Raw genomic sequence first — 18,123 nt, 5'->3', positions numbered from 1 at the left:
GTCCTCGTAATCAACACATTGCACTTTAGACAGTGGCAACAAGCCATCGAATTTAATTTCAGCTGAACAGTCGTGGCCAAAAGTTTTGAGAATGACACAAATAAACATTTTCACAAAGTCTGCTGCCTCAGTTTGTATGATGGCAATTTGCATATACTCCAGAATGTTATGAAGAGTGATCAGATGAATTGCAATTAATTGCAAAGTCCCTCTTTGCCATGCAAATGAACTGAATCCCCAAAAAACATTTCCACTGCATTTCAGCCCTGCCACAAAAGGACCAGCTGACATCATGTCAGTGATTCTCTCGTTAACACAGGTGTGAGTATTGATGAGGACAAGGCTGGAGATCACTCTGTCATGCTGACTGAGTTTGAATAACAGACTGGAAGCGTCAAAAGGAGGGTAGTGCTTGGAATCATTGTTCTTCCTCTGTCAGCCATGGTTACCTGCAAGGAAACACGTGCCATCATCATTGCTTTGCATAAAAATGGCTTCACAGGCAAGGATATTGCTGCCAGTAAGATTGCACCTAAATCAACCATTTTATCTGCTCATCAAGAACTTCAAGCAGAGCGGTTCAATTGTTGTGAAGAAGGCTTCAGGGTGCCCAAGAAAGTCCAGCAAGCGCCAGGACCGTCTCCTAAAGTTGATTCAGCTGCGGGATCGGGGCACCACCAGTACAGAGCTTGCTCAGGAATGGCAACAGGCATTTGTGAGTGCATCTGCACGCACAGTGAGGCGAAGACTTTTGGAGGATGGCCTGCTGTCAAGAAGGGCAGCAAAGAAGCCACTTCTCTTCAGGAAAAACATCAGGGACAGACTGATATTCTGCAAAAGGTACAGGGATTGGACTGCTGAGGACTGGGGTAAAGTCATTTTCTCTGCTGAATCCCCGTTCCGATTGTTTGGGGCATCCCAAACCAACAGTAACGCGTCCTGAGACCATTCATGTGTGGGGTTGCTTCTCAGCCAAGGGAGTGGGCTCACTCACAATTTTGCCTAAGAACACAGCCATGAATAAAGAACGGTACCAACACATCCTCCGAGAGCAACTTCTCCCAACCATCCAGGAACAGTTTGGTGACGAACAATGCCTTTTTCCAGCATGATGGAGCACCTTGCCATAAGGCAAAGTGATAACTAAGTGGCTCGGGGAACAAAACCATCAATATTTTGGGTCCATGGCCAGGAAACTCCCCAGACCTTAATCCCATTGAGAACTTGTGGTCAATCCTCAAGAGGGTGGGTGGACAAACAAAAACCCACAAATTCTGACAAACTCCAAGCATTGAATATGCAAGAATGGGCTGTCATCAGTCAGGATGTGGCCCATAAGTTAATTGACAGCATGCCACAGGGTGGATTGCAGAGGTCTTGAAAAAGAACGGTCAACGCGGCAAATATTGACTCTTTGCGTCAACGTCATGTAATTGTCAATAAAAGCCTTTGACACTTATGAAATGCTTGTAATTATACTTCAGTATTCCATAGTAACATCTGACAAAAATTTCTAAAGACATTGAAGCAGCAAACTTTGTGGAAATTAATATTTGTCATTCTCAAAACCTTTGGCCACGACTGTACAGTGTACCAACATAGTAGGTGTCATAGTAGTCCTCATAGTAGCCAAGTACAGTCAACTTCAGTTTAAAAAGACAGACCTATATGTTTCTCAACCTATTGACCTTGCCTATTTGTATCATTTGGTCAAGGTCAAACGGTTTAGTCTAAAATTACAGCACTCTGCCATGCCATTGCTAAAACTGTCTAATGATTGAAGTCACTACTGGGACCCTGGGGGCCTATCTGAGGGGCCGACATGTCTCCTTAGCACTATCAGAGCCATTTTGAGGACCGAAACGTGCAAATTACTCACTCCAATTACTTGCTTTTAACGCAGTAACCCGATGCCCATATCCTTCCCTGGGTTATGACGACCCCTAGACTTGAGTTCTGCCTCCTTCCATGTACTTAATTATTTAAACTGGCCACACCACACCACACCTGTCTGGAGCCTGTAATTATCGATCCAGGGATTAGTCGGGACCTCAAAATGGAATGGGGTTTATTTGGTGGACAGTGTTGCTGCAGCAGTATTGATGGATTGATCAACCATAATAACCTCACCCACATGTTAATTTCGCTTGGGATGAAATTTAAAACTCATCTCTTCACTTCCTCTTTTTCCCCTGTCTTTGTTAACACGGAACGCCGGAAAGATCTCATCAGACAGGGATCAGCTCTGGTAACCCTTGATGCCACGGAACCGAATCAAGGTGATGTAATCTTGTAAGATGAATTTGATTGAATTGGACCAATATCAACGTTAATCTTCATTGTTTTCTGAATTCAGACTATAGCCTTTAATGCAAGCATTGAATATTACAGTTTAAACATTATCTGTATCCTACTGTGTCAAGTGCTGGTGAGAAACAGCAAACAAACCATTTCTATTGGTTTGAACATTTGCTTAATGAGGAAATAAGATTTACACCATGCTCCTTAATTGTACTTATTAGGATGCAAGTAATGACTATTCATGGATCATTTATGGTTTTAACTGATAAATTCAACAAAACAGCTGGAGAGTGTTCTAATTGCTTTACCTGCCATCCAAGATACTTCAACATCTTTTGGAAGATGGAAAATACATTGCTTTCCCATAATGTGATTATGCCATCTCAATAAAATTGCCTTACATTTAAATGGAAGCATATTTCCATCTACTCGCTAATGTGCTTCACTGCTACGGGCAAAACCTATTGAGAATGCAGGAGAATGAACAGGAGAATGATTATCTAGCATAACATGTCCAAATAACCCATTTAGCCATTATAGATTGGAAAATGATAATTGTACAGTGAATAATGAGCCGAGCCAGGTTGGGTATTTTTCTGTTACAGATTTCATGAGTCACCCGTTGACCCATGCAGCTATAGGTGTCACGGTTGTCATATGAATGAGACCAAGGCGCAGCGTGTGTATCGTTCCACATCTTTATTCATCTGTGAAACTATGCAAGACGTACAATAAACTAATAAACAAAAACAACAAACTGTGACGAAGAGGTGCAACAACAACTCAAAATAATCACCCACAAAACCTAGTGGGAAAAACAACAACTTAAATATGATCCCCAATTAGAGAGAACGATGACCAGCTGCCTCTAATTGGGAATCATACAAAAACCCCTACATAGAAAAAAGAAACTAGAACCAACATAGAAAAAAAGAAACTAGACAAAACCCCACAGTCACGCCCTGACCTACTCTACCATAGAAAAATACAAGTTCTCAATGGTCAGGACGTGACAATAGGCCTGTTTTGCTCATTGTTTTCACTCAGCCTTAGGTTTAACACAATGTATGTGATTGAATTTGATTCAGAAAGAGATTGAGTTAAATGTTTTGAAGGCAGCCTGAAAAACCTTCAGAAGGTGCCACATTCCTATTTAATTCCTCCTGTCTTCTGTTGATGATGATCTCAGTCGATGCATTCATTTTCCCCTTCTGCGACTACTGAGATGCCGTTAGATCTGTCTCATGTAGGCTCCTTTATCTGCTGACAAAAACCGGTGCCTGCTCTTTGTCTTTGTAGCATGGAATTATTCTCAAATTAGTACCACATTAATCACAGTGACAGCTCGGAAATGTAAATGGCTCGTTGAGGGAGAGAATTTATTGCAATATGAACGACAAGAAGGCGCTCTCTCCTTACCCATATGCAAAGTGGCGTAGTGCTAACCTAAATATCTGTGGAATTTACTGAGAGTGTGTTTGATATGATTATGAGAGATTTTTTTAATATGAAGTTAGGCGATGCCTGGGGGTTGTCACAGAATTTTTTTCCCCACTATATTTTAAGCTAATTTATTCACAGACAGAGAATACAGTGTATTCGGACAAATTAAAACGGGCCTGTCCACAGTCAAATAGCTGATTGGTGAATTAGCAAAATGAGTCTGTCAAAGGTGCCTGTTTTCTTTGCAAAGTTCAGCAGTAAAAATGTAGCTTGACAACTCCCGTGGCAGCTTCCGTCAGCTGTCAGACTGGCATAGTCTGTAGACAGTCTGCTGGAATCGATAGTGGAACGTAGTTATGAAGGTGTTATGGGTGTTCCTCGCAAGGCACGTTTCTTAAGCCCTTTCCGGAATGTACTTTTGCTCGAGCCGAGGAGCTGTCAGTCAGAGCCGGAGCTTCATGACGGGCAATTTAATCTTGTGAAGGGTCCGAAGTGCTGAGAGTATCTGACAGCATTAAACTAGGGGAGGGAGAAAATCTCAGTCTGTACGGTAAGGCAAATTCTATCCACACAAGTCCTTTATCAAGATAAAAACACCATCCCTGTCAGGATAGGCCAGAATCTGATATGGAAGGTGGAACAGGAAAAATTTGAACGACAACTTAGCCTAAACTGCATAACATATTCTCTGTTTCAATTTTCTTCAAGGAATTTCCTCCCCCTGAGTGTAGCCTACCACTACAAATCATTTCCCAGCACGGATGGGGAAAGGCATTTAGTTGGAAAAGCACATTTTTATCCAGGGGAAATCACTTGTGCCTTTCAAATCTTGATTTAGTATTATGCTTATCATTATTGTTTTACCCCTATCTGGAAAAAGAAGTAGACAAAATCATGTGTGACTTGTGCAGTCAGTGTGACAGAGGTAATTTCAGTGGCTGCGAACGCTAATGAGTTTGCTTTGTTTGTTGACCACTGTGAGTGGAGACGCTAATATCGCCTGATAGCTTTTCTTTGCTCACTTTATTGCCTTTTCTCATTAAAACTAGCAAAGAAAACCAACCACCTAATTCATACAAGATTAGGTCATGAGATTAAGAATTGTAAACTTTAAAAAAAAAGTAATTTCATAATGTAGGCAGATGAACCGTAAACTTTCGATGCAAAAGGCCTTGCACCAAATTACCTCAAGTTCTTCTGGGAAAAGTAGAAGATAGAAGCTGACTCTGTAGTCACTAAGGACTGAATGTGAGAACACTGGTTTTGGTTGTATTGCACATACTGTATTAATTGTGAGATGGAATCAGGATGGTCTGATGTTCATGGAAATGTGTTTGTGTTACAGGTTGATCAATAAATGTTACTGGGTCTTTACCTGTGGAATACCATCATGGACTCAAGAACATTGCAGCGACCCTTTTTGTAAATAGAGACTCCCTCTATTGGAGACTATACTATGAATCTTCTGGAAGACTTACAAGCACAGGGTAACAAAGGACATCTGGATGAGAAGAGAAGAGTGGACACTACTAAATGATTGCTCAGTAGAGGGGACCTATATTTTGAAAAGCCCAGACATGACTATCACCACATTGGGCATCAGGATGTCTTTTTATTCTCTAACATTGTTCTGCTTATAGTGGATTACAATGGGGAATTTTGTCTAAACATTATTTGTAAAGTGATAGTTTTTCTAAGGGAAATAGTTTTTTCCCCCTTAGAATGCATTGTGCATCATTACTGTGCATCATTACTGTAACAGAGTATCATCAATATCAAGAATGTCCCCCATGAATATTAGGGACGAGTCAAATTCGATCCAGTTTTTAACAATCAAATGATGGTCAGAAAATGGGAAGAAGAAATATAAAATTGGTGAACCTTATTGTATTGAGCCAATCATTGAACATGCAGGGTGATTTTCAAAGATGCACAAAAAAGGCACAAGGTACTGGAATTGGCGTATTTAAAAAAAATGGGTGGCCATTCTTATGGGTGGCCATTCTCGATAGTGCTGCGTGCAGGGAACATGGCTTATTCAAAAGTGAGTTTCAACCAATGGCAAGTGAGAGAATGTGATGTATCCAAGGAGAAATACATGTATACTGATGTATAGGGCAGACTACAATGTAGCACCAAAACTGAATACTGAAGTTCATGTTTGATTTGCATGTTTTATTCCAAGGGTATTATCTTTCATTTGGGGCACTAGGTACATACTTTTGAAAACGTACACATTTAATGAATGTGGTGCGCAAATGAGTTACTCCTAGTGTGCTTAGCGTTTGCTTAGGTTCTTTTGAAAATCATCCTGTCAACTGCCAGTGGATCCAGTTAGTTTGTTTATGTTGCACAATGCCTGGGCTCAGATTCGAATGTCCATGTAAAGTTTATGTTAATGTATGCAAGCTAAAATGCATTCATTCTACAATACTGGCTATAGTCCATGGGGTTGGTAGGGGCCGGGTTAAGTGCTTTTTAAAATTAATTTCTGATTCGCTGATAACTTTTCAACAGGTATCTCTGACGCTTCCTTCATCTGTGCAAGTGCTAACATCTTCGAATAATAAACTGTGGTAGTCTTAACTTAACACTTGTCATGTGACCCTTAACCTCCTCAGGTGTAGGAAGAAGAAACCAGAGATTGACTCTTAGCTATGCTTCACACAGTGTAGGCTACAGTATGAAGCTGATCAGGCTTCATAATGATTATGCATCAGCCCTTAGATTATCTCTAGTGTGGAATGGAACATTGATTCCTTTCAGAGTCCTCTTTATGTGCTATGCCACAACACATAGTGTACAAAAAACAAATACGTGTACACACACACACACACACACACACACACAGTCTTGTACAGCTAACCAATTCAGTCACATTCAAAATCCTACTTTCCCTAACCCCTAAACCTAACTCTAACCCTAACCTGTACTCTTACCCTTAACTCTAGCCTTAACCCAAAAACCTAACCTTAACCCTAAACCTAACCCTGACCATAAAACTAACCCTAGCTCCTAACCCTAATTTTAACCTTAACTAATTCTAACCTTAACCCTAAACCCCCAAGAAATAGCATTTCACCTTGTGGGGATGAACAAAATGTCCCCAGTTGGTCCAATTTTTGTTTGTTGACTATTTTTGTGGGGACTTCTGGTCCCAACTAGAATAGTTTAAACACGTACACACACACACACTTTGAAAATGTAAATGTAAAGATTTTCTGAGCCATGATTAAAGATAAAAACATAGCAAACTACAAATCCTAAATTGGTACTGTATGGGGCATTTTCAACCATTATGAATGCAAAGCCCACAAACTCAAAGTCAATCCCACTCAACTAGAACACACCTTTTCAAATGCTCCCCCCTAAAGAATACCATTGTTTGCTTTTCATGGGCAGACAAACAATGATGTCACCAGAGTAAATACATCACACCGAGAGAGGAGCTAATGCAATCTAGGGGTTATTGAGTTCCAAGAACATGACAGCCAGGAGAGAAAATACCTTCATAAAATCACAACTGAAAAGGCATGGAACTGCGATAAAAATACCAGTAAATGAATGTCGTACTGGCATAATGTCAACAATAATAATAATAATAATAATAATAATAATAATAATAATGCTTTTCTTGAAGCTCTTAAAATGTGTATTTCCAGTGCAGTAATTCTATGGGTGTATAGTTGCTTTGGGGCAATATAATATAGAAAAACAGCCTGTTCACTTAGATTGTCAGTTGTATGGAAAGGACTAGGCTCAAGACAGTAAGCTACTTATTTTGTTTTCTTAGGTCATGGCAATATGGATTCATTACTGTACTCTAGTCTTCTTGACGAAGGTATGATGTACAGTAAGCTTCAAGAAGGTGCCTCATGTTTATATAGTTCATTTGGCACCTCTTCAGATTTTCATGGACACATGTTTTAGTCTTGTACAATCCTTGTACGATTGACTCATATCATCTCCCAGCAGCCTCAATGTCCTCTCTTACTGAACCACTGAGGTTTCTTTGCAACGCACCGCTTCCAACGATGTCAAACACCACCGTCTTGAATGACATGGCTTCCCAAGCCTGCTAACGCACTCCCACTCTGCTGCACCGATCGTCTGTTTCATGTTTTGCGGAGTCCTCTTAGACGAGCAAGTGCTTCCTTTAAACACAGGGCTTCACCTTCGATTACAAAGGGCGCCCCATTCGGAACAACACATGTTCTCCACCATCAGAAGGCCATGACACCCCGCAAGCCTCAGAGCGTTAAAACAGGTTGACATTTTAACACCCCTCACAGATTCTCCACCGCTTTCTGACACGTCTCAATGCTGTGATGGGGGAGGTGGTGGAGTTAGCAATGAAAGAGACAACAGTGAGCAGAACTTAGTCTCGCCCTCTCGCTTCTTGATTCAAATGAGGTAAAGGCATTTGTCTCCTTTTTTCCACTGCTGCCATTACAAGTGCACATCAAAGGAAACTCGTTCCTCTCACTATATGCTGTATAGTTTCATAATCTTATGTGGGTTTTGTAATTAAATGCTCCGCCAGGGGAATGGAGCTTGTCGATTCTCTGGGAAAGGAAAATTTCATTAAAGAAGCTCAGTGTAAAACATTGGTGATGCTATCGCTGGCTTTGTACTTATTTCATTTGATAGTTTTGCATAACAAAAGGACTTGTCAGGATTACATGTTGGAAAAAGTATAGATATGGAATGAATCGTACTAATCATTTTAAGACGGGGAATGTTGATAGCCTATAGATTTTTATCCTTGGAGATATGTTTCAGCGTGGACTTGGAGAAGAGACAACATTTGGGTAGATTAATTGGTCGATTATGAACTTTTTGGATAACGCATTTAGCCAGACAATTTCTTATTTCCTTCACTAGACAATTCATAGTATTTCATTTGACAGTAGGTGTAGTGACTAGTCAACAGCATGTGTGGAGAACCAGCAAAAGGACACCATTTCCTGTTCCTAATAATTACCGGCCGAGCACAGTTTCTCTGGACCCCCCCCCGCAAAGTGTTGTAGTCTTCGCTGAGAAATAGGCAAGTTAGATGCATGACAACTGTCTCACCTACTACCCCATGTAGATTGGACAACACAAACAATTCACTTGCTACGTGTGGAAATAAAAAAAGCAGGGTTACTGTCAAATTTTTTGGGGGGTATTTTTTTCAAATAAAATGTAGACATAGGTTTAAGATGACGGGTGCATGGGCCTCCAGAGTTAGTGCCTTGCGGGGCTGCAGGGGTTTCTGCTACGCCAGGGCTAATAATAAGAGCTCCCAGCTAAGCACAGCTCTAGGATCAGCAGTGCACCTGCACTTTAAGCACAAAAATCAGCTTTTATATTGATGCATTCTGTAGACCCACGTCCTAATACACTAATTGCTAATGGTCCCTACAACCTGCATGTTGGACAACCTTCTGCCAGTAGAACATTTTATCCTACTCATCAATTTCACTATTGCAGCCTGGGCCCACCAAGATGCACGAAGACATTTTACAAAGCCAAACTTCAAATTGCCCTCCTCTGACCTGTTCTATTGAAGCAGCTCCCTGACGGACTGAACGAGTCATAGCCTGTGATTTTTTTCTTCTGCTTCTTAGCTGCTAATGATGATCACCTGTTTGGTCCCCTTTCTTTCTCAAACGCTTTAAAATGAGCTGATATTAACAGGTCATGGGAATCATAACGCTGCAACATGGTGTCCTCCAATAGGAAACATTTAAAGCCTGAACGCGAAGCTCTAAACAGTCACATTGTGGTAGGACTGATGGTCAGATTGGCTGATAATTGTACAGTTTTCATGTTCTCTACGTCAGTCCAAGGTGTACCAGTTTTGTTGTGCACAGCCAGCAGCCAGAACCCTCATTAAATCTTAATCACGCATAGGCACGCACACACACACACACACACACACACACACACACACACACACACACACACACACACATACAGATGTTTGATCTTAATTTGACCAGTATTGTTGCAGCTAAATAATACTGCAGCAAAAGGATTTTAACGTTTAGTCCATAATGTTGCTTGATAGGTGGTTAGGCTATTAGCTTGCCAAAATGTGGCTACATGAAAAGTGCAATAATGTTAATTTAACCGTTTTTTAGTGCGGGTTTTCAGTAAGATTATGATAAATTGTGAAGCTTATCTGCATTTCCTGCAGCACAGAAAAATTCTCAGCAACAAGAGTGATCAAATTAAGATCCTGTACACACACATACACAAACGATATACACACAACCTCTATCAGAGGACCCATGATTTTTCTTTCTAAGCTCCTATTCTACTGATGATGGTGAGATCAAAGATCAACATGAGGCATTCGTCATCATCAAACGGCACTCCCAAATGCATCTGTGGTTTCACTAGAAGGGTGAGATACCACACGTTTGTGTGTACATGTATTTGTATGAGATAGAGAGAGAGAGATTTTTTTTTTTACTGTTGTATTTATGAGGTTGTAAGTATTTGAAGTTGGTTTGGGGGTAAAAAATACATTATTGCTCAAGGCAGCAGACCACAGTACTCACAAAATAACCAATAATGAATGTGATTTACTGTCTATTATAAACTGGGTGGTTTCGAGCCCTGAATACTGATTGGCTGACAACCGTGGTATATCGGGTATGACAAAACAGTTATTTTTACTGCTCTAATTACGTTGGTAATGTCACAAGTGTAGAGAGGAGTAGGCAGGAGGCAGTCGCAGGTTTAGAACTACTGAGTTTATTTAAGCACTATATATTTAAAAGCGGAACAAAACCCAAAGTACTCAGGAAATAGTGGGATCAATTCCTCTCAGGAAAACAAGCAACATTTACAATGACCGACAAAGACAAATGACAGAGGGAGTATATATACAGTGATAGAGTTGGGGATTGGAACCAGGTGTGTTTAATGATAACGGGACATGTCCGGGGTTGATGAGTGAAGGGCGTTTGCCAGCTGCAGGTTCGGCAGCAGCTGAGCTGTACAGGAGGAGGAGACAAATATACCACAGCTAAGGGCTGTATCCAGGCACTCCGCGTTGCGTCGTGCTAAGAACAGCTCTTAGCCGTGGTGTATTGGTGATATACCACACCTCCTCGGGCCACTTTGGAATGGGGGATGGGGGAGGATCAGGAAATGACTGAGCCGAAATTTTGGATAATGTTACAACATAGTTAAATGTGTCCTGTCTATCTCAGCCCAATTTCAACAGTGAGAGAGCGAGACACTAATTAAGACCATGGCGGATCATGCTGGGCCGGCTCATTCCCCCGAGCTCACCGGAACATTGTTCATATAACACAGTGAGGGAACACACTGGTAAAACACAGGAAGCTGAGGAGATTCATTCCAGTGATAGATTAAATACTCCCCCCCCCCCCTTCTCATATGCCTTGCCTCTGTGTCAAAGTACAGGCTTGGCTGTGCTCTCCATTTCATCAGTGCACTCTCTAATCAAACGCCTAGGGAGGTCTGCAAAGTTATCATCCGCTCGGCTGATACCACTGTACTTCCATAACCGTAAGTGGATAGGATTAGTGAACATGATAACGTGTTATGGTTAAATTGGAAGCTCTCTCTCTCCAGTTGTCATGGCAAGATAGGATGCCCTTGCCATATTTGTATGTTGGAATTTTGATCCCACTGGGCACAGACGTCAGTTCAACGTCTAGTTTTGGTTTACATTTGACTGAGTTGTCAACTAATGTGAATTCAATGTGAAATCAACAAAAAATGGTATTTAGGTTGAAAGTTGGTTGAAAAATAGATATGGCCTTAAGTTGATGACTTTTTGCAAATCCAATCAGTTTGTAGTTAGAGGAGCAGTCAGTCAATTATTTTGGGGTAAAACACCAAAATTGATTAGCAATAGAAACCTGCGTAGGTGCTAACTTACTAAGCCAAAATAAATGTATTAAAAAGCATCACATTATTCTGGTGTGAGCACGAGAAATCAACAACAAAAATAAATGTATACAATAGAAATCTGGCCATCTGGCATAGGATAATGTTTTGGGGAGAAAAGACATTTAACAAAGCCATCTCTGCATTGTCTGTCATACGCCGGACATTCCCCGCTTTATTAATGTGTTGAAAATGGATTCATTCCTTGTGAAAGGGGTGGTAAATTAGGTGTTGGCTCGCAGTTCAACCAATTGTAAATATATAAAGCAAACAAATGATGTTTTGGATGAGCCGGTGACCCTCCCTATCACTGTCATCAAGCAGAATATATACCTGTCTAACAACGCATCCAATGGAGGAGAAGCAGACACGACAACGGCTGCCACAGTGATTTGCACTGCTATTGTATCGCCCATTGTTGTGTTATGAATTTATCATTTGCGGGAACCCTGCATTGAATACCGGCCTTGCAACAACAATGGTGAAAAGAGATTGACAATAACCAATTTAAAACGAGTAAAATAGCAGGGTTTTCAATGAAAGCAGGCCATTTCAATAACTGTCACATTTCTGGTAGAACATCAGAAAAAGCGAGCAGTGTCTTTGTTGGGTTTGTCAGGTTCTTTGTTTTCTGACCTGTTTCTTTATCTGCATGATGAAAGCATGGTATGAAGGCATGCCGTTAAATCTATGATCAAGGCCTGGTGGCCAAGTTGTTTTGTGGTATTGTTAGATGAGTCTGTCGCTAATGAATTATGGTGAATCATAATGAAATATTTGTTTTACGACTGCCCTTTTTTTTTTACCTGTTCAGTTCTTTTTTAGAACCTCTAATACTATAATTCAAACTTTTATGGGTGGGTTTTTGAGGAAATTTGAATTTATGATACTGTATAATTGGTAAACTACCATACTGACCTCTTTTTCCTCTCAAGAATGTTTCAACACACTTATTAATTATTTGACAATACTGAACTACCTGCCCTCATCTGTGGACATCAGTCTCTTGACAACATCCCAGGTCATGACCTGGACATTACACTAAGGAATCTGAAAGAAGAAAAGCATGAAAAGTATTAGATTGCGATGGAAGCGAAGCCTGGCCTCTGATAACCTCATTTTTAGGGCTGTCTCATCTTTATTGTGATAAATCCTCCACTGACAGTGACCTGAGATGAAAGCAGGAGACGCAAAGCCGACACAAGTTCAGATAAAGTTCTCTGCGGGTCCGCATCTGAATCGCCCCACCCACTCACCCCCGCCTAAACCTCTCTTCACCTCCACACCAATGCAGTGAGATTGAATAGGGAGGGAAGGAGGTTGTGGGGAGGGAGGGAGAGAAAAGTTCCTGTGCTTTCATTACAACTTTCTGGTTGATCCCACAAGGGGGCCTTGGATGGCGCAAAAGACACTGGGATTGACGTCTCTAATCTCTCCGGCTCCCTTGAACTCTACCTCTCCTTTTGTTCTTTAAGCCTGGCCTTCGCTCATTTCTACAACTCTATTTGCGCTCAGGTCTTGGTTCGAGGAAGGGCGATGGGAGGGTGGGGCTCGGGGAGAACAGGGAGGAACCATGGAAGTGGAACAGCAATCGGCGTCATGGCTGGAGAACTCGTTTCAGCATCCTCTGGAGGGATGAGCTGGTAAAATGTATTCTGTCTGACTGAGGTAAAAAAAATGAACTTGGCTGGCTGAGGTGACCCTACCACAGAGGCTTTAGAGAATTCAGAGGAGAAGACTTTGATCAGCTGTTTCGTATTGATCTACAGCGGACTGCGACCAGGCAGATCGCTTTTATGTCCCAATAAGTTTAATGGGTTGTCTCCTTTCCTACATTCCAAATCTGGAAAGTGTGGATAGGCAAAAGCAACATGGCAGCAATATGTCGTAGTCTTATCTATGTTTAACTATCTAGATCAAATCAGTGGTGGTTCCAAAGGAAAGGACTCTTTATTGGGAAGCTCTTAATTGGGAATCCACAAAATGAAAAAACCCACAAACAACAAAACCCACAAAAGGATGGTGGAGAGCCTACTTAAATGTAGATGTATAGGACTACCTCCTAGAAGGAATCCCCTTCTTTCTCCTTCCACTATTGTGTATATTAACATTCTTTGGGAAGTTGTGGACTCTGTTACTCTATGTTACCTGTCCGACATTCATCACCAAATGGGGGATCCACACACACACAATGAATCTCGCCCTCCTCTTACTAATTACTCTACTTTCCATGATGAGTGGATGCAGCCTACTGATTCATTGTGAACTCTGCTAGTGCTACTCGATAACAGATGACCTCATTACAGTATAGGCCCCTGTTTGTTTTGCAGACAGGAGCCTTAGTGAGATGCTGAGCTGAAGTGGGTACTGGGACACCTGTATGAATACATTAGACCCTCTCATTTCCATGGCTCCCACCTGGTGCCCTCATGCTGTACCGGGCGCCACACCGGCCCTTTCTCCAAGAACCCGGCGCTGTGAGTGCCTAAAAGTAATCAGCCATACGGCAGGCTAGCCAGCTTCCCCCTCCTTCATGTACCCTGTGATGCACAAAGAGGCTATAAACCAAACAATATTTGTGTTCAAGGCACAACTGTTTCCCTCATCTGCTATTTAATCATGTTGATGTAAAGACACGTTTATGGGGGATCCAACATCTTCATTTGTAACACTGTAATTAGTTGTTCAGTGTTTTGATTCAACTTTAAGGCGTAGGCTATGAATAGACATCGCATGCATTGCAAATCAGTCCTTGTACACAAATTAAAGTAAGCCTACATGGTCAAACAAAAGCATCTTATTTCCATATAGGATGAAGGACTAAGATACTGTAGGTCAAAGGGAACTATACAAACCAGCTTCGCTCAGAACAAATCCTTTACATTGTTTAGCCTAAATATAATGTATATGGCTGTTTTAGTTTGAAAAGTCCACAACAATCTAAAGTGATTCACAAATATATTTTCATTCCTACTGTAAACTGGGGGGGTATTGTTTTTTCCTTCCAGAATGTACTCCCTGCCAATCATTCAGCCTTGCAACTACACAACAAGTCTTGTTCAGATGTGCAGATGTGGTAAGAGGAAACCACTATTTCAAATCCACTCGCTTGAAAACATGACACTACAACAATCCCCTAAAGTCTATTCAAAGTTTTCTGGGCATCTCCAAGACAAGAGGATGAAAAGACTGGAACACTGTGTGCTGGTTTGCAGGCATGCAGCAGTTGAATGATCCCATCTTGAGGATCAGGTGCCATAGCAAATTTGACAGCCTCTCTCATCTCCGCATCCTCCTCTGCAAAAACTGCATGCCTGGTCTTCCCCTCCCCAACGCTTGAGAGGGAACTGGAGAGAGGAAGTCCTGGAGTCAGATCTTGTCTTCGGGCAAAGAGAAGCCCTTCTCGCCGCTGGGAGCGGCGTCAGATCTCAACAGGAAGTGTTGATGCAGCGGAGCTTGCGTGTGATCTTGGCTGATCGCGCTTGGCAAGGGAACTGTCTGGCCGTGGTCGCAGATGGTGTTCGGTGCCTTTGGCAGTTTATAGTCTCAGAACTTCCATTAGCTATCAGTGCTAACGGTGCTTGTGTTGTAATTAAAACTGGGAGTAGACACCGGCAGCTTGACATGACAATATTGAGCCATTTCGGTTTGTGCACTTCCAGGAAGCCTTCAAGGAATATTCTCCTGGAAGAGTTTACCTCTAGTGTGGAGTAAAGTAGATAGATGTTGAGTGTTCGACAAATGATGTCATTCCAGACAATATTACACACATGACGTAGGCCTATCATATAGCCTAGCAACTTTTAACCAAATAATGATGGAGGCACTGCATGGTAAAACAGTTGCTGCATGGCCTGGAGGCGCAGGTTCCATCGTATTTCGTATTTTTTTTCTCTCTAAAAAAGATAAGGATGAATATGATGGCATGAAATATGCTATGATGGATAGGAATGCTATGTCATGATTATTCTATTCTCTATGGTCCTGAAGAGCTGCACACCTCCAGGGTTCCCACAGTCCCTTAAATCACACCTTCAGATCCAGGGGCAGGGTTCTAGAAAACGGTTGCCTCTCATTCAAAAGCCTTCAGTGCTAAAGAAGACATAGCTTAAATGGTGCTGATGAATTAGCAACACCCAAGTCATTTTCAATGCAAAAGCTACTGGGAGATGGAATTCAGGGAGAGGGAGGAATGCTCTGCTCTGCACAAACTCCCCCGGGGCTCTGTCAGTGTGGAGGGGGACTGGGGAATTGGTGCGATAGGGGAGGGAGTCGGTTTTTCCAGCATGCATCTCTCTGCTCCTCCACCCACACACTCTTTTCTTTTACAGAAGAACGGAATCCCAGCAGAGGAGTTCCTTCATCTTCCCAGAATATGTTTGTCCTTTTGTGGCAAAGCAGCTCCTCTTAATTAAACAATGGTAAGTATCTGCTGTGTAGTCTTGCAGAGGAAGAATGTCAGAAAGTATAAGCATATCAGACGAGACCCCAGTTCGTTAGCAACGTAAAGCTAGAGCAAAAAATAGATATTTTAGGAAGATGTTGAGTGTTCGACAAATTATATCAAATTATAGAATTATATCTCTGGCAGATATGGTACATGATCCTGGTCTGGAACATACTGAATCCTTGTCACAGAGATTCCAGTGGTACCTGGAATATATACAGTAAGTGAGTATGTGAGAATGGGAGAGAATTTCATTGAGAGTTTGTGGGATGTCCTCCTCCACCAAACATTATTTATTGGAGACGTTGCATTGCCGCTGCTGCCTTAGGCTTCCCCATTATGGAGTAGAGGATACATTTCATTCTTAAAGTTCTTTGTGAAATGGCCTTGAACAGCATTCTATATGTGTAGGGAAGTATTTAAACACTTGCTTAGGTCCAACCTCTGATCTTTCCAAGCATTTTTTATATGCTAAAACAGGATAAAAATTTTAAGAAAAATAATCAACTTAGAAATAAATGGACGATGATGACTTATGAGAAGGTTACCATCTTCAACAACTGCCAAATCCTACATACCACAATGAGTGTGGCTGCTGTACATTTGCATCTCTTAGAAACTGTAATTTTCCAGAGGGACTTGAAGCCAGCATTTTCTCTACACATCTCATTCAGTACTACTGCCCACTAAATGAATCAACACATAGGCTACAAGCTTGTCAGTGATAGAATATTGCTGTTCAAATTGTTGAATTTAATGGGCTAATCTAATGGAATGAAGACTGCGCTATGTACTTCCCTTGTTCCTGATCTATAGATAATTCTACTATGCTGCTAAACAATTAAGTCAAATAGAGAAAACACACACAGGTTGGCGGTGGCCGGTAAGGTAAAGTGCATCACAGATTCCCGCCGACACCTTTGCAAATGTGATTTATGCTCACCGCCACAGCATGGGCCCCCAATCTTTAATTACCGTGCAAATTACTCGCCGCTGTAATTCATCAGTACGCAACCACCCTTACCTCGTTTCCACACTGTTAAATGAATAATTGCTTTCCTGGAAAACCGGCTTCTCTCCTTGTAATGGCCACGGCCTCTGAGGGTATTGGCCGCTAATGTCGAGCGCGGGCTTGCAAATTCGACTAGAGCCCAGATTTCTACCTGCACTAATGAAATGTACGGCAATGAGTATGAATTGTCTTTAATTGCACAGACCTTTACATCTTCATGTCGCATGGAATCACGTATCGTAATAGGGCCGTCTGCATCCTCTAATCGTCTACACAGGGAAGCAATCAATGCCGGTTAGCGTTTTAGTTTTCAGTTCAAACAGTGGAGGATTAAAGGGGACTCGTTGACTGGCTGGGTTGGTCCCCAGCTAAACATGAGCCATTGACCATAGCCTCTTCAGTGTTTGTGCGATAAAGCCCACTAAATGAATTATGAGAGGCCTCATAAAACACAAAGACATTTCACTGGGTGAAGGGCCTTATGATACCCTTGAGTCCGCTGGGTAATAAAAATATTTTATCCCCACATACCTTAGAAACAACCTATTTGAGTATTTTTGTTTGAACTGTTATACAATGTAACCAATGTTATTATTGAATAACTTTCAAGGTAAATTAATGGACCCAAAAATAGATCTATTGCAGTTTCAAACTTTTATGTCTCACTGAATAATCTGGTACTCATTGTATTGCACAAGACCAAAATATTTTACAAAAGACAAATGCCACTATCACTGTTTATTACACAAACAGTAGCCTGCCATTTTGTTCTCAGTGGCCCCTGCCATTGCACCCCGGGAGCCACTGGGTCTGCTGGTTGTGGAAATGGCCTTTTGTCCAATCAATTACCAATCAATTACCCAACCGCTAAATTGATTCTCAGCAGTAATCATTTGGGCAGAAATCCCAAATCAGTAGGGTATTTCATGTGTTAATAAGTGAATGTTCTATCACTAGGACCTTGGTCACAGTCTACAGCCCTTAAATTCAAATCTCGAATTCGAAG

General features: G+C 41.6%; 1 protein-coding gene across 1 annotated transcript in view; it reads left to right on the top strand.

The window, feature by feature from the left end:
- LOC106576259 (chemokine-like protein TAFA-2) overlaps positions 1-6,335 on the top strand; it is a 50,540-nt gene extending 44,205 nt beyond the window's left edge. Inside the window, exons 6-7 of the mRNA XM_014153336.2 lie at positions 2,223-2,279; positions 5,090-6,335. Of these exons, the coding sequence (XP_014008811.1) occupies positions 2,223-2,252 (30 nt within the window). The 3' untranslated portion in view covers positions 2,253-2,279; positions 5,090-6,335. The remainder of the gene's footprint in view (positions 1-2,222; positions 2,280-5,089) is intronic.
- Positions 6,336-18,123: the final 11,788 nt, after the last annotated feature.

This window comes from Salmo salar, chromosome ssa17, assembly GCF_905237065.1.
Source record: "Salmo salar chromosome ssa17, Ssal_v3.1, whole genome shotgun sequence".
Classification (NCBI taxonomy): domain Eukaryota; kingdom Metazoa; phylum Chordata; class Actinopteri; order Salmoniformes; family Salmonidae; genus Salmo; species Salmo salar.
This window is presented reverse-complemented; position numbering and strand designations above follow the sequence as displayed.